The following is a 17,374-nucleotide window of genomic DNA, read 5'->3' as shown; positions in this document are numbered from 1 at the left end:
GAGAACAGGGATAGAAATACTTTCAAACACTTCTCTGTCCAAATCAATACTTCTCCAACACACATTCATTTACATTATTAAAGATCCCCCAGTAACAAACGTCAGTAAGATAACTCTACCAGCCTTCCCAGCAACTGCTGCCAAAGACCTCTTTCAATATCTAAACTGGTATTCCTCTGCAATTTAATTACTATTTTTCCTATATATGCAGTATTATTTTCTCTGGAACATTTATGTAGTCTGTCAATATTACTGTGAATTCAAATTTGTATCTTTCAAATGGGCAGCACCTCCTTCCAACATCATACTGTCTGCAATAATCCAAATTTTTATTAGTATTTTCATTAGCAGCCAATATTAAACTCAGTAAATTAAACACCCTTGAAAAATCGTGCTCAGCAAACTCTGCAATTAATCAGTTCACTAACCATTAATGCTGCTGGAGGGTCCAGTCCTGACACTTCGACGATATTTTCATCATACTTGTCAAAATTCATTCCTGTCTCATAACGTGCAAAGATGGCTTGCTCATCATCAGGCGGAGGAGGGGGCACATACGTCACCTTCGGACCTTAAGAACAGAACTACTTAAGTTCATGAACAGTATCAAGAAAAGCTAAACTAAAACTATTTTAAGTATGGAGCTACTGAAGTTAAGTTCAGTGAGGTGTCATTTGGATTTCCCTCCACATTCCAGGAAGGTACAAAATTCCATAAATTGACTATCAGAACTTAGTTTTATACTACTAGACCTAACACTCACAAATGAAGTCAGACTTCTGTAAAGCATTCTTGTCTCACATTTGTTTAAGGACCTTACTTTCAAGAGCTGGTCACAAAAATCCTTTATCATCCAGACACATGCTCTTAAAATCCAGGGACATACTTCCCAGGCAACAAACTACTCCTTATGAAGAACTATCTTTCCACATGAACTTCTATACAGACAGGTGCAACTGTTGTGTATCAATAACCAAAACAGTCTTCACATGCTAACAGTTCACCCTGTGGTCATGAAAAAGGAATTACGATCCTGTATTAAGGATGCGTTATGTCCACTAGGAGCATTACCATGTTGCTTCTATAAACATTTCAGTTCCTAAAAATCATTATCTGAACTAAAAATCTGAAAAACGTAGCTTGAACTAAGTCAAATAGAGGCAAATCAATTGTTCTTTGGATATTAAGGAGCACTTCTGAAAACATATACTAATCACTGAATCACAGAATGTTTGGGGTTGGAAGGGACCTTAAAGATCATCTAGTTCCAACCTCTCTGCCATAGGCAGGGATACCACCCATTAGATCAGGTTGCTCAAAGCCTCACCCAGCCTGGCCTTTAACACTTCCAGGGATAGGGTATCCACAACTTCTCTGGGTAATTTGTCCCAGCGCTTCATTACCCTCTGAGTAAAGAATCATTTATCCATCCTTTTTACTATGAAAAATTCTTTTACCACTATCACACAAAATGTTCTTTCATGGAGAATATCAGCCATCCACTAGCCATTACACTGGCTTAATGGCATTTCTAATTTAAATTATGGTATTTCTGTGAATGAAAGATTACTATGCTCTAAGATAGCACAACATACAGATAAAAAGGTACAGCAGCATCAGTGGCAACAGAATACAGGACTGTGAGGGAAAAATCCCTTGTAGAAAACAAACAAACAAAAAACACAAAATCAATATAAAGTTTAATCAGGAATAGCTGGCCTCTCTGAGCTACACATCTTACTTGTCACTCTGGACAAACTTAAAATACTTCCACTTATAGGAAGGGTAAAAAAAAAAAAAAAAAAAAGAGTCTAGAGTGACTGTTTCAAAACTGAGCAAGTTCTTAAGGCTTACTTCCAATTTTGGGGCTAGCACCTCTGCTTCACTGTACATTAACTCAACCAGTAGGAGAAAGACCAAGAAAAAAAATTATGGAAGACAATAGCTTTGAAAATCCAATCACTAAAATTCATAGAAATTACAAGCATGTCTTTTGCAGGCATACAAACAAGATCTCTAACATTTGCAAAAGGTTCTTAACAGGGAGAACAATCACAACGACAGTATTTAGCAGAGCTAGGAAGGAACTGAATTGCCACAAACCACCAATGACAAATCTGAAAGGTTCACCACCCATACTAAAAGTCTCACCTGCACCATCTGTAAATGTCCCTTTTTCTCTAGAGCCAAGAGTTCCAGACTGAGGTATGACCCTTCGCCCATTATTAATACCTGTAAGTAATGGACAGGGTATAAAATTTGTATAATGAAATATGACTGACACCAGTACTATTTACTCCAAGAAATCTGCAGTGCAACAGATCCTTTGTTAACTGCAATCTATGATGTATTATTTCCAGTAACGCTATTTTGTAAAGACATCACCTATGTTCCACAATACAGCCAAAGAACAGAAAACATTTCATAGTTTTCACCCTTGTACTGGCAGTTCTCAGGGAGCAAGCAAACCCAGAAAAAATGGCCAATGTATGTTGTTCCCATACAAACCAGTCAATACAAAAAACTTACTCTCACCTTGTCCAAAGCCATCATGAAATCCTTTGGACCCTCTATTTCGTGTACTAAAACCTTTTACAACGTTTCTTTCTTGAAAACCTGCAGTGCAGCACAGAACATAATAACTTAGGTTGCCTAATTTCACATGTGCAGATCAAGCACCTTTTATCTGGAAATTATTCTCCTCATTCCTTATTAATTCACATAAAAAGTACAATATAACTGATTTACCTAAACATATGAAAAAAACAAAGACAATAAATACTTTTTTGCCAAAAAGTATTCAGCTGGTCTATTATATTGTAATAACAAAGAGAATCTGAAAGAATAAACCGTGCTGGTTTTGTAAAGCAGTAACTTGTTTTTTTAAAGGATGCATTGTTAAGGATGCAGTTACATCCACTAGAGGAATTACTACACTGCCTCTGTAAACACTTCCTAAAAATCATTATTTGAACTAAAAATCTGAAAAACTTAGCTTGAACTAACTCACATAGGGGCAAATCAATTATTCTTCAAATATTAAGGAGCACTGCTGAAAATGCATTCTAATCATTGAATGGTTTGAGTTGGAAGGGACCTTAAAGATCACCTAGCTACAATCCCCCTGCCATGGGCAAGGGTGCCATCCACTAGATCAGGTTGCTCAAAGACCCATTCAAGCTAACAAGGAACAGGGTTGCCACAAATCACCACTGAACAAGTCTGAAGGGTTCACCCCTACATATTAGAAAGTCTTACCTGCACCATCTGTAAATGTTCCTTTTCCTGTAGAGTCAAGAATTCCAGACTGAGACATGTTCCTCTGTCCATCTAGACAGTGTAGTAGATGTAGAGTATAAAATTAGTATAAGGAAATACTACAATTAAAGCTAGTAATATTTACTCCAAGAAATTTGCAGTGCAACACTCCCAACAGATTCTTTGTTAACTCCAGCCTATACTGTATTATACTCAGTGATACCATTTTCCTAAAGACCCCATTCCTCTTCCACAACATAGCCACAAACACAGTTGAAGAACAGAAGCCATTTGTAGCTTTCACCCTTGTACTAGTAGTTCTCATAGAGCAAGCAAACCCAGAAAGAATGGCCAATTGTATGCTGTTCCCATACAAACCAGGTAATATAAAAACCACCTCAAACACTTACTCTCACATTGTCCAAAGTCACCATGAAATCCTTTAAACCCTTTATTTTTTGTATGTGTACTAGAACCTTCTGCAGCATTTCTTCCTTGAAAACCTGGAGTACAGCACAGCAAACAACAACTTAGTTTGACAATTCTGCATGTGCAGATCAAGAGCCTTTTACCTGGATGAAGAACAGAAGCCATTTCACAGCACTCACCCTTGTACAGTTCTCAGGGAGCAAGCAAACCCAGAAAGAATGGCAATATGTATAGTGTTCCCATACAAACTAGTCAATACAAAAAACTTACTCTTACCTTGTCCAAAGCCACCACGGAATCCTTTAGACCCTCTATATTGCATACTAGCATCTTCTATGTTTCTTTCTTGAAAACCTGCAGTGCAGCATACAACACAATAATTTAATTTGCCTAATATCACATGTGTAGGTCAAGCATCTTTTAATTCTTCCCATTCCTTGTTTTATAAATCCACAAAAAAAGTATAATATAACTAAGTGATTTGCCTAAACATATGAAACAATGAAGAAAAAAAGTACTTTTTGCCAAAAAGTCTGACAAGAAGAGTACTGCTCTCCTGTATGATTTCAAGACATAAATCAAACGTTAGGTCTAAGTATCTCACTTTGCATGCGTATATGCCACAAACATTCAACTCTCCAGTTTTGATCCAGATGCAAATCAAAGAAGGGCAACAAGACTGGTGAAGGGTCTGGAGCACAAGTCCTTTGACGAGTAGCTGAGGGAGCTGGGGTTGTTTAGCCTGGAGAAGAGGAGGCTCAGGGAAGACCTCATCACTCTCTACAATTACCTGAAAGGAGTCTGTAGGCAGGTGGGCATCGGTCTCTTCTCCCAGGCAACCAGCAACAGGACAAGAGGGCACAGCCTTAAGCTGAGCCAGGAGAGGTTTGGGTTAGACACCAGGAAGAAGTTCTTTACAAGAGAGAGTGACTGGGCATTGGAATGGGCTGCCCAGGGAGGTGCTAGAGTCACTGTCCCTGGAGGTGTTTAAGGAAAGACTGGATGTGGCACTTAGTGCCACAGTCTAGTAGACAAGGTGGTGTTGGGTCAAAGGTAGGACTCCATCGTCTCAGAGGTCTTTTCCAACCTAGCTGATTCTGTGATTCTGTCATTCAGAACTCTGCTTCAGTCATAAGCAACTGACAGCATTTGTACCTTATCAGTTTTCATAACCAGTACCTGCAGAGTTAGGATTTGAAAATGTGCCTTTCAGATCTACCAACTTCTACTTTTTTTTTTTTATTACTCAGAATCACTTATTCCGTCAGCAGTGACAAGTATTTAGTATATTTTTATTTCTAATCCCTTTCCTTAGTCACTCTCCTGATGGAGAAGGAGAAGAAGTAAAGAGTCATATGCACAAATAAGGTATTTCTCATTTTACAGTGGACAGTTTTAGGTGTTGTTCAAGATCCAAGCAGTCAGCTTAGACTGGAATTTTCTCCTAAGTCCTTATTCTTCAACTGAACATCTGTTCTATCATATCGTAATGACAAAGAGAATCTGCTGTTACGTGACATCAAGAAGTTCTCCTACCACAGCATCTGTAGTTCCTTCTCCACCAAGGCTTGGTGAATACCAATTTGTTCATCATTTGAGTTTTTCCAAATCAATTACATAAAGAAATAAAAACCAAAATCACATCTTAAAGGCTCACTGCAAAAACAGACTAGAGGTATCCATAATTACTATAGACCCTACATACAGCTTGTGAGTTACTTCACAATTGTTGGAGAGTCTACAGCAGAATTTCTCATCATCATTTCTCTGCACAAAGCGCTGCCATCTGCATAGTCAAACAAACCTAGCATTTCCCTACCACAGTGGGCATCGATCCAAAAGATGCAGAAATGGTTGAGAATTTTCTGAAAGAATAAACCGTGCTGGTTTAACTGGGGTCAAGTTAATTTTCTTCACAGCAGCTGATATGGGGCTGTGTTTTGGATTTATGCTGGAAACCGTGTTGATAACACAAGGATGTTTTAGCTATCACTGAGCAGTGCTCACACAGGGCCAAGGCCTTTTCTGCTCCTCACCCCACCCACGAGAAGGCTGGAGGGCACAAAGAGCTGGGAGGGGACACAGTCAGAGCAGCTGACCCCAAGTGACTGCAGGGACAATCCATCCCATATGGCATCATATCACACTCGGCAGATAAAGAAGGAAAGAGGGGATGCTCAGATGTCTTCTCAGCCACAGCTATGCGCGACAGAGCTCAGCTTTTGTGGGAAAGGCTGAACCCGCCTGCCAGTGGGAAGTGGTGAATGAATTCCTTGTTTTGCTTGCATGTGCAGCTCCTGTGTTACCTATTAAACTGCTTTTATCTCAGTCCATGGGTTGTCTCACTTTCACTCCTTCAATTCTCATCCCCATCCCACCAGTAAGAGTGAGCAAGCAGCTGCGTGGGGCTTAGATGCCAGCTGGGGTTAAATCTATGCAATAAACATAACACTGAGTGGCTCCACAGCTGTTCTGCAGGCCAGACCTTTTGATAAACCAGCCTAGACCAGGACTAGAGTTTCAATCTTCCTTGTTTCATAACCAGTCCCACTGACACAGAATTAGCCAGCAGTTCCCACTGCCCCTGTATATTGTACATACCAGGTGGAAGCACATGAAGCAGTACTGCCAAGCTGCCTCCTCAATGTGCACTGCATACAGGTGTGGCACTCACCACTGTAAGCAGTAGGAGGACAGGGACTGAATATTGCTTTATGGATACCAAAGAAAGCAAGCTTTCAGGTCTTGCACAGAAGAGAACTGATATAGTCCCTCACACAGCATAAATACGAATACTAATACTCAGCTTGACTTTTATACTACATGACAACAAAACTATCAGAAAAATGCCCCTCCGCAGGCAGAACAGAATCAAAGCAAGAGGTAAACAAAACATCAATTTTAGATGTCAAGTCCTGCCTTCTGGGAAATGCAGTGGGGTATTTTGTGTTGTGCAGTCAAAACCAAGGGGTGATACTGAGTGCCTACATTATACAGAAATAAGGACCTGAATTACTCTCCAAGTCACAAATACTCATTTGGCTCTGATACAACACAACTGAGCACCTTAATAAGCAAAATTTAATATATAACATAGGACTAGCCATCAGAATTACAGCCATTAGAGGAAGTTACCTTTGGCTTCAAAATTCCTTCCTCTACCGAAACTACTCATTGGTTGACACTGTCTGTTCAAAAATTCATCAGTACCTAGAATTAGAAAAAATAACTGAGTTAACATTCAAAGCTATCTTTGACTCAGTATAAGTTATATATTGTATTATAAACAAATAAATGAAGTAGTAAAAAAAAAGTAAATAAATAAATAAATAAAGGTTGAAGGTCAAAAAAAGTATATTCATTATGTTCTCTCTATAATTTGATGCTGCTACTCCATAGGGGAGACATTAAAATATCACAATGATAATACTGTGTTTTCCTTTAACCTTGTAAACTGCTCAAGTGATCAACTCCCCCAAATGCCAGTCAGAAGTGCCTTTCACATACCGAATGAGCTTACACTCGGACTGAAGCCAGATGAGAGGTCGTTTGGTCTATCAAACAAGCTAACCTACAAAAAAAAAAAAAAGGTACAACATCATAACTTCAGGTCAAGCGAAGTACGTAAACACAGATGCAGTTGCTCTGTCTTCCACTTGAAAAGTTGCCTTCTGCACCTTCTGAAATGCAGACTCTCACACTCCTCTGTTCACTTCAGCTTATTACATTTCAGTATTCTAAACGGTATACTGTTTGCATATGAATGTTACCAAAAATCACATTACACACAGCTAAGATGTGAAGCTCACGAAGTATACAACAAGCACTAGAGTACATGAACAAAACAGCAGCAAGCAAACTGCTGGCACAGAGGAAACCTCTTTAGTTGCAGCGAACTCCTATGGCTACCTACTGTATTTGCAAAAATATACTGTAAAGTAAATTCAAAGTCCTACCTACAGTCCTTACAGAGGAAAACTTCTCACTCTTTCTGCAGCAGCTCTGCATTTAGGACCATGAAGTTTGGGGACAACATGAGGCACTGTATTAACTGAACAACACATAACAGCTGAGACAGTCACCTATGTTCTATTCATTGCCGAGGTAAAATGAAATAGCAATTCTGTGACTACCAGAAGGAAGAGAGAGCAAACAGAACAGCTAAAAGGACGGCTTTGAGACAGAAGTCACAGCTCACCTCTAATCCACACCTTCACCAACAGATGTGGTTCTGCAAGTCTCCAAAAATGCAGTTCCACCACTGCGCTTTCACTGTTCAATAGCCAGCAATAACAATCATCAAACCAATTTGATTTGTGCAACAAATTGTGGCCTACTAATACCCAAAATCCAGCATCTGTTCTCAGTTTATGCTACAACATGAAAAACACTATACCTTGCAGATACAAAAGAGGAATACATCAGAAAACGAAAAGGACACGCAACGTGAACCACCAACTTCCTTCAGGAGTTACAAAACTGCACTGGAATACTCCTTATCACCACCGATCTGCAGTTTTAAGTTTCTACCCTGCCTAAGTTAGCTCTACTTCTTTTCCAGCCTATGCTCATCCACTAGCCTATCCACATATGTACTCAGTTCCTAGCTCACACACCATAGTTAATGAGTTACTCGTATGTGCCGCTTTTATGCGCTCATTTTATTTCCAAAAAGTATGCATCCTTTCATAATCCAGTGCAAAGGGGCAGCATCGAGCATCTGAAAGAGTAACAATAATCACTCACACCAATCACATCCCAGGAGCTTCCAGGGAGGCAAGGCACCTCAACATTTTCAGAGACTGAAACTGCTGCACCTCGTTAAGAAAACACTGTCTTTTCAGCACCAAGTTAAGGTCAAGTTACTCCAGGTGCTTCCGGAATCACAGGAACAGGGGACACCACAGCCCGCCAGCCACCCAGGCTGTGCCGACAGGGGTTGGAGGAAGAAAAGGTAAAAGAAGCAAACACACTACAGCCTAACAATTGCCGCCCCCCTCCCCCCCCTACCTTCTCAAGGGATGGGAGCAACGTCTCGTCCCCCATCTCCGCATTCCAGTCCTCTTCAATCATGCTGTGCCCTGCCAGACCTCCTTGCAGGAGACAGAACACATCAGCAGTCGCCTCCTGCTCAGCTCCGGAAGGTCTAACAGGGAGAGAAAATGGCACCCTGCACCGAGGCTCACCGACCCTGCCTGCGGGTGGGAGTGAGTACAGTACAGTACGGCCCGGCCCGGCCTCTGCGCTGGTGGGGATGGGGGAAGGGGGGGGGGCGGGAAGGAGATCCTGCCGGGGAAAAGCCTCCCGCTTCCATAAGAGCGGCGCCCAGCCCCTTACCTCGCTCCGCAACGAAATAAGATGGCGCCGTCCGCCGACACCCTCTTAAGGACACCGGGCACGTGTCCGCACCGTGCAGCCGGCCGGTCACGTGACCCGAGGCCATCCAATGGGCGCGCGGCTCGGCGTCAGGGCGCGCGGGCGTGCCGGCGGCCCCTGTCGGCTCCCTCAGCGTTCCTGAATTCCCTTATGGAGAGCTGTTTCACCGGGATTTGCTTGGCAAACGTCTGATAAAAGTGAAATCCACAGTCTGGCGGAACCCCAAATAAAACATTAATAATTTTACTGTTTACAAGCACGTTTTTCAAGCGTTAGCATGATAACTAACAGCACTTTGCTGAAATTTTGTTTTAAAATACATTAAATTAGGTTAAAGAGGTTATATATTTAGAAAAACAAAACAAAGAAATAAAAGAAAACCCCAAACTTAAGCACAACACCCCTTTCCCACCATGTTTTGTAATACCGGACTTGCTAGAGAAAAGAGAAAGAGCAAAATTCCTGGCTTAGGAGATGTGGCTGGAGTGCAGGAGAACATCTATAGGACTTGTATCACTTCAATACATCTATTAAAATGGTGGCAAGTACTCTGACACTTCTGCTTGTGTTTCTGAGCTGCTAGTCCAGTGTGTGTATTCTCTGTATCTCTCTTCATGCTGTGGAATAATCCAGCAATGCTTGTTCAGAAAAACATACAGGAAGTATATTTCATAAACTTGATAATACTCATTAACCTGCTCCCCAGGGTGAAATAGATTTTCCTCATCAGAAAAACTATTTGAAAAACTTGTTTGAGAACTTCTATCTTCTGTTGCAGAGAAGTCACAGCAGATGTGGAATTCTGAACATCTAGTAGGGGCTTTGGGCACCAACTCAAATTCCTGCAGCAGTTGGAGAATTTTGGAAAGTGGTCTCTGAACTAATGCTTTCATTATTTTCCCCTTAACCATTGTCAGTTAAGCTCTGTCCTTTCCAGCTGCTCATTTTTCAGGAGCATCAAGACAGGATAAGGCAGTTAAGAAACTTAAACAGCTTCTCTGTCTCATAGTGAGGTTAAAACTGCACCACTAGGTGATATATATTATGCTGTGCTTCGTGCAAGTAGCAAAGATGGCTGCTGGCAGTTATTAGCTTTCAATAAGTAGTCAGCAAAACACACAACGTCCAAGGATGAAGAACTTGCAGTGGGAGTATCTCTGTGGAAAGTGTTAAAAACTATTCATGAATTCCTGAAGCAGCACCTGAAACTAGCAGGCTCATGAGTTAAATTTCACCCACTGTGCGAACTCCTTAACACACCATCTTTTTGTCTAAACAAGGAAAGAGAGTAGGCTGCTTCGTGAGACAAAATGGCTACTGTTTTCATTGCACTGAAGCTCTATTTTGGATCACCTTAAGGAAAAAAGAGAAGTGTGTCTGATCTCCAGAGAAATTTATGGTTGATGGCAGATGTGCTTCTCTGGAACAGCTAAGCCAAACTGAAATCTTTCAGATTGTTTATCCCCCTTTCCATCAACAGGTTACCGTTCCCTCAGCTTTTCTAGTAACTTCATGTTCTGCACTCCCTTTTTCACTCAAGGAGATACATTTTAGGTTAATAACTTTAATGGTAGACAGGGGCAGCAACTATGAATGCAGTCAGGTAGAAGATCTGTAATCAATAGCAGGTGATCTCAGTTCATTTTAGCTACAATCAGATGTCATGTGACAGTAGATGGAGTTGGAGAGTTATTTTCTTTCCTTATTCCTTTGATTCAGCTCATTGTAGGACACTATGTACTCCCTCCAAATTACTTTCCACCACACCAGGAGAGGCAAATGATGAAATTTTGTGAATGGCAAGAATTTACATGATAATCGTAATGAAATTGTTCAATTAGTTGAACAAATCAATGTCCAATCCTTAGAGGATTCTCTGGGAAATTAAAACTTTTCTTTGCCTCCCCAAGGCTGCTAACGGCACAAGTCATTAGGGACCACCCTTCAGGTCATTTTACCCAACCAGCGCCACTTAGAGCCACCTAAAGGGAAAGCAGAACAAAGTATCCAAGATATTTAAACAGTATCATATATAGTACATTCAAATGTAATATGGAGCCTCAGACAACCAGAAAAACACATTATAAGAATTAATCCCAAGTGTGAATGCAGACCCTCAAAGTGAAGAAGAAGAAACCAGCAATCTAAACATCATATTCCTCCCAGAGGTGGGCCCCAGATGCTGACAACCTGCTGTAATGTCCCCTCCTGTTACTACCACCCAAGAATGAAACCACCAACCTCAGAATCCCAGAGTGGCTGCAGAAGAGTGAGGGTGAGCACAGCCGCAGGAAAAGAGGTAGAAAGTAAGCATGTACATAAACCCCCTTATTCTTTTTTTTTGTGTGTAACAATTAGTGCTGGACTAAAAACAATTAGACACTTGGGATTTCAGTTACATTTTCAACAAATTCTTGGATTTAGTTTCATATAAGGTGTGCTTCTCTTTGCCTACAAACAAGATTTTAAGTGTAATGCAGTTTCTACATCTTAAACTCTATCCTGATGTATTATCAGTATCTTTCAGAAAGGTACCTGGAGTTATATCTAACAAAATGCAAAACCCACCAAGTTTGTTAGCCATGCCCTTATTTGCAACAATGGGGAAGGTTATTGATTCATGTAGTATAATGTTCTATAATGCCTCAATTTTATGAAATTGTGCATGTTATGATTCTTTCACACATGCAAGTACAGACTGAAGTACGCCTTAAGGCAATAAAAAGAAGATTCAATGTAGTGTAAGGTGGAAATTTCTTAAAGAGCTGGATTTCTCTTACAGATTTTTCCCTTTGTCTTACAGATTTACCAAGAGCTTAAAAACTAATTTTGGGTCCTGTTTTTTTAGACACTGTCCAAGCATGTAGGAAGAGCTGCTCTTTGACCAAAAGATAATGTGTCATTGGAATAGAAAGCCACAACACAAACACTGCAGGACAGAGACTGAACATCCTTTTGTGAAGTCAGCTGTAGCAGCAGTTTAATGAGGGAGCAGGAGGAATCTCTACACTTCTGCTTGTCTCGCTTACAGTTCTTACAATAAAACATTCTTCCTAGGCATAACCTAAGGATTGTAGCAGGTGACCAAGAATGCAATTAAATACAGAAATGCAATGAAATAATCTATCTGTTATAGTAGTAACTATGGACATCTTTCATAGCACAGGACACAGAAGACAGGCTTGCAAGAGTAAGACTAGATGCTTGCATGCTGAAAAAAACAGTTCTTCACACAACTCTGCTTTTATGGCTTTCAGTTTAATTCACTTTCATAGCACCAACACAAGGTTGCACTTCAAATTCCTGTGAGAGCAGTTAGATAGACTTCTTGACTCATCAACTAAAATCTTCTAATGGCCAAGAACCACAACATACACTTGGATTCTAAGAGTGGCTCAGAGGCGAAAGTTGATGGTGAATTTGCTGGGGTACACAGAAACAAGAGTTTTGATCCAACCAACTTTCTGTTCAGCTGCATTTCAGGGTGTTAAGTCTCTGCTGCCTTGTTTCCATCCACAGTCTGAAATTCAATTACACAGCAGTTTTCTTGCAGAACAGTTGGGCAGTCCTGCTGCTAGCCACACAATCTGGCTTAGGCTGCACTTGAACAGGAAGTACAGGGTGGGATTTATGTGTAGCTTGTTTTGTACTGTTCTCACATGGGGAAGCTCTCTCTGCTGTTTTCCTTGCAATTCAGCAGTTTTTCCAAGCATGAACTATAAATATCCCTGGAGTTTGATGTTAACCAGTGTTTCAACTACGAAAAGGATGGTCCCAACTTGATTTAAGTAGAATCAAATTTAAATAAAAAGAAAAACAAACAAACAAAACAAAACAAACTAACAAACCAAAACCAAACAAAAATACCCCAAAAACCAAACCAAAACAAAAAAACCTTAAAAAAAAATCCAGACAAAACCCATAAAACAAACAAACAAACAAAATCAACCTAGGATTAAAAGTAGTGAATTTTTAAAGTGTATTGTATGGGAGATTGTCCACGTTTATTCTGCTCGGTGTCCTTTGCTCAGCAAGTATTTCACACCTCTCTCAGCAGGTCAGGAAGCCCACTTTACATCGTTCCCCACAGAAGGCGCGTAGCCAGTCACGTGAAGACCAGCATGGTTTGTTTTGGGCAAGGCTTATGCATACATTTTGTCACCACGTTGGGCTGCAAAAGTATGGAAGCAAACGGGTGAGCTTCTTTTTTTTTTGTTGGTGTGTTTGGCGTTTTTTTGTTTTGTTTTGTTTTTCACTAGCGGCCTCTCATCAGCCATCACCAGCAAGTGAGAACCTTTTCCTCTCAACACTCAGTTCATGCTTACTCGTTCCACGACCTCACAGGGGAGCCTGGGCTGACACACACTGCCGGCCGGCTCCCGCCCCGCGGCTCCCTGGGAGCCGTAGTCCTTGCGCTGCGCAGCGGCCGGGCGGCTTCCTCGTCCGAGCCGCCGCGGGAACTACGCGGCCCGGCACGCCCTGGGCTGTCCGCCCCCTTGCGCGTTCCTTCCTGTCGCCGCCGCGGGGCCGCCGGAGCGGAGCAGGTACAGGAGCCGGGGCAGCGGCGAGGGCAAGGCAGCGCAGAGCGGCTCGGCGGGAGCCGCCGTGGGGGTCTCAGGGTGTGGAGCGGCTCCAGAGCACGGTGCGGCGGTGCCGCCGCCTCCCCCGCGCCCCCGCAGCCCCCGCCGGGCTCAGCCCGGGGCGCCCTGCGGGGCGGAGGGGCCGGGCGGGAGCCGCTCTGGTGGCGGGAACTGAGCGGCCACGCCGTATTTGGTTCGCGGGAACGTGGGCAGATCGTCAGAGCAGTGTCGGAGGTACAGGAACGGCATGGAAGCTTCTCGGGCGGTCCGTGGAGCAGCGAAATGCTTGCATAAGTTTTCACGGGCCTGAGGGAGATCCCGTTAAGCTAAAAGCAAAAATGGTGTTTAAAATGTAAGTTAGCTCCTAAGGTGATAGTTTTATGTTCTTGTAAGTATTTATTTACAGTCCCCACAAATATATATGTATATACATACACAAATAATACAAGCTTTACCTGTTGAAGACAAAACAAGTTCGGTTTCTTCTTAATTTTACTTAAATTTATCATATGGCAGTGACCATGTACTCCTTGGTTCAGAGTTACACAAAAGCTCAGCAGTAGTTCAGCTTGTACATTCAAGAGTCTTTTTTTCTCAAAAAGTTGCTAACTTCCATTGCTTATACAGTTTTACTCACCTTTGACCAATTCAGTTGCAGGAGAGTGTGAACAAACTAAGGTGTCCATAAGATGCCATGAGAGATGGTGTACTGTGCGCGTTTTAAGGAGCTCTTAATATATGCTGCTACTTTCAGGACCAGTATAGAATCCTTCAGTGCCTTCTGATGGAGGATTCACTGCCCCAAAAGAGGAACTGAGGAACTCTGCTGTCTTGTGCTCAAGTTCTTGTCTTTCAGTGTAGACTTATTTCTCATACTTTATGTATGCTCAGCCTGCAGCTTACTTGAGATTTGTGCCTTGAGCTTTATTCATCTACTCACCTGCTCAGAATCTAAGAGGAGACCAGGTTACACTAATTGGCACTTCTAACAATAATCTTCCTTATTTGAACGAAATACTTTGATTAGCCAATTCTGGTATTTAAACCAAGAGTATGAGGTGAGTTTTTAGGACCACTGACTTTAAATAAGATTTGAAGCATAAATAGCTCTCGGTGCTCCAGCTGCTGTTTTTCTAGCACCATGATGGCATGATAGAGGCTGTGGGGGTAGTGATCCTCTCTGCCTTCCTTCTGCCCACTATGGGAGGTTCTCTGGTAAATACCAGTCCTACAAAGCAGCTAAGCACAGTGTGTGTTCACAGGATGGCTGGGATGACTGACTGACTGAACACAGTTTGTTCCTGCTGTGGAGTAAATGTGATTGGTAACCCTCTTGCATGGCCTGGCCTGTCACTCTGAATGATCTGTCAAGGTGGGTATCTTAAAGCATCAGCACACACATGTCAGTTGCTGAGACATAAACTGGCATTGTTAAATTCACTGTCCAAGCAAACTAAAAGGGTTTTTGCCATACAGTGCAAAGAGGACTAGATCACAGAACAGCCAATATTCTGTGGCTACAATGAGGGCTTGTCTTTGCTCCTTGATGCTTTTTAGATTTTGAAACCAGGAGAGAGAACCTGAAGGCAGCAAAAGCAGAAACTCATAGTGGCAAGTGAGTGAGGATTAATGAAGATCTAGTCCTGTTAAGATTACCATCTGAAAGCCATGTGGAGTCTTTCCTGGAATGAGACTGGGGAATAATAACTTGCATACCCTTAGGTATTGCTTCACAGTTTATGACCAGCAACAGAAAAACTGGATTAGTAAATTCTGATCCACTTGTTCCCTTTTGCTGCCCTTCTGATGTAGTGCTTCAGGTGTTTCTAGGACAATTATAGATAGGGCAACAGGCCAAGCTTCACCGCTGGCAACCTGTGAAATTATATCCTGAGAAGGGACAACAGGATTCCAAGTATGTGCAGACTTCTGCGCATTGGAGGATACCTTGACATTAATGGTGTTTGAAGATGTAATTGATTAGATAGTAATGATGGTGAGGACTGTGTTGATAGCATATGATAGGAAAAAGTGATTGCTGTTGTAAACCCTTACACGGAAGAGGATCCCAAACATATTGTGATGTGCTAACAGTTTGGACGGATTTTTTATATCTGGAAAAGTATTTCAAATTTTCTTTCTAGATGTAGCCATTCCATCATAAGTGGAAGAAGGACAGCTGAGCATGCTTTAAGGCAGAGTACAGCAGTTCTTAAAAGATGCTAGTGTCAATGTTGCTCCACATTTGTGAGGGGTTTGATATTACAAAGGTATGTCAAAGATGTATTTTCTTTTTAATAGCTGTTGTGGAAGAGCTGCCTTTTTATCTTAACTGTCCTAAGCACAGCTTAGGGAGGTGTTTCAACAGCACTTAACATTGACTTTCTTGGGGGTAGCAAAGCCAGAGTATTTCCTTCTGGAGTCAAATGCTTGGAGAACTAAGTTACATGATAGGATTTTCACAAGCAAAATCAAATACTTTCCTTGCCAAAGCTGGATTGGAAAGGAAAAGAACTATGGATGCAGAGAAATATTCTTAGAGTCTCTTTTTCCTCTGCAGCAATACAACAGTGCTTCAGGGGAGAACATAAAATTTCTTCCTTTGTTCCTGCCTTATCAATAAGATTATAGTTGCAGTTAATTAGTAAAAGGTACTTAGCACTCACTTTGATCTTCACTTCAGTGTGAGGCTGATCTGCCTTACTTGCTGCTCAACAAATCATAACTGTTCTTGGATGATATTTGCAGTGTTTATTATGTATCACTAAGTTTTGTTTAAAAGTTAATTTCTCAACATGCCCATGAGCTGTAGGAAGTACTGGCATTATCCTTATTCTAAGGATAGGTATTAAAGCACAGGAAAAAATCCACAAATTTTGAAAGCTCAGTTTGAGAACAACTTGATTTATATTTATATTTAACATATATAAATATATATAAATATATATATATATAACATATAAATATATAATATATTTAACATAATGTATTTAAATATATTTATATTTAACATCATTCAGTGGTGCATAACACATACGCTCCTTTGCTGTCCAGTGTTACATGAAGCAGACTCTAAGGAGCAGGGGAAGAAAAGGGGTAACATGATGTAAAAGATGTGTGATCCCCCAGGCTGTGGCTTTAATTACACTTCTATTAGTGTTGCCTTCTTCTCCAGACCATACTTACAGTCTTTTTAACTGGACAGTGAAACTGCTGGTTCTACGAAACTATAACCTAGACAACCCCAAGCCAGCACCAGAACAACTGTATCCCTCTTATGATTTATTTTTTTAGAGAGATCTATTCCACAGTCCTACTTATTCCACCAAGACAGAAAAGAAGACAAAAAGCTGTGCCCCCAGAGACAGGGGGAGGAAAGACAGCATGAGCAGCAGGAAACAGCATTGCTTTTAACTCATAGCACTGCTGAAGACAAAGTACCATGAGTTTATGTCTCCAACTGCTCCATCCCATGTATTAAAAATGTTTATTGAGAGTGCAGTCCAGTCAAAAAGCACAGATTGTAGATAAAAGAGAGGCTAATCAGGTTCATCGTTCTTCATTTTGCTCTTCTGCTTAAAATTGTCCTTTAAACTGTCCTGACTTCAGCTGCAGCCTTTACATGTGTGATAGCTGCCTCTGTTTGTAGAGTAACCCGACATTGGTCATAAGCTTCATTGTTATCAACAATAAGCACTTAAAAAATAAACTGTCTTCGCAAATCCAGCTTT

The 17,374-nt window shown here is 41.3% G+C and overlaps 2 protein-coding genes across 8 annotated transcripts in view; one reads left to right on the top strand and one right to left on the bottom strand.

Moving 5' to 3' along the window:
* The window catches only part of DDX4 (DEAD-box helicase 4), a 68,105-nt gene extending 59,012 nt beyond the window's left edge, over positions 1–9,093 (bottom strand). Inside the window, exons 1-10 of one of the 2 annotated variants that reach the window (XM_064641032.1) lie at positions 9,025–9,093; positions 8,698–8,777; positions 7,195–7,258; positions 6,823–6,897; positions 3,964–4,041; positions 3,669–3,761; positions 3,259–3,330; positions 2,536–2,616; positions 2,152–2,232; positions 429–571 (exon numbers count right to left, since the gene is read on the bottom strand). In XM_064641032.1, the coding sequence (XP_064497102.1) occupies positions 429–571; positions 2,152–2,232; positions 2,536–2,616; positions 3,259–3,330; positions 3,669–3,761; positions 3,964–4,041; positions 6,823–6,897; positions 7,195–7,258; positions 8,698–8,760 (750 nt within the window). In that variant the 5' untranslated portion in view covers positions 8,761–8,777; positions 9,025–9,093. Of the gene's footprint in view, positions 1–428; positions 572–2,151; positions 2,233–2,535; positions 2,617–3,258; positions 3,331–3,668; positions 3,762–3,963; positions 4,042–6,822; positions 6,898–7,194; positions 7,259–8,697; positions 8,859–9,024 lie in introns of those variants that run through there. The other variant, XM_064641033.1, reaches the window with a different exon arrangement.
* A 4,443-nt stretch (positions 9,094–13,536) lies between these two features.
* The window catches only part of SLC38A9 (solute carrier family 38 member 9), a 51,501-nt gene continuing 47,663 nt past the window's right edge, over positions 13,537–17,374 (top strand). Inside the window, exons 1-2 of one of the 6 annotated variants that reach the window (XM_064640925.1) lie at positions 13,537–13,607; positions 14,906–15,015. In XM_064640925.1, coding sequence (XP_064496995.1) covers positions 14,981–15,015 — 35 coding nt within the window. In that variant the 5' untranslated portion in view covers positions 13,537–13,607; positions 14,906–14,980. Of the gene's footprint in view, positions 13,608–13,668; positions 13,996–14,905; positions 15,016–15,810; positions 15,914–17,374 lie in introns of those variants that run through there. The other 5 variants (XM_064640924.1, XM_064640923.1, XM_064640921.1 and 2 more) reach the window with 5 other exon arrangements.

This window comes from Pseudopipra pipra, chromosome Z (assembly GCF_036250125.1).
Source record: "Pseudopipra pipra isolate bDixPip1 chromosome Z, bDixPip1.hap1, whole genome shotgun sequence".
Classification (NCBI taxonomy): Eukaryota; Metazoa; Chordata; class Aves; order Passeriformes; family Pipridae; genus Pseudopipra; species Pseudopipra pipra.
This window is presented reverse-complemented; position numbering and strand designations above follow the sequence as displayed.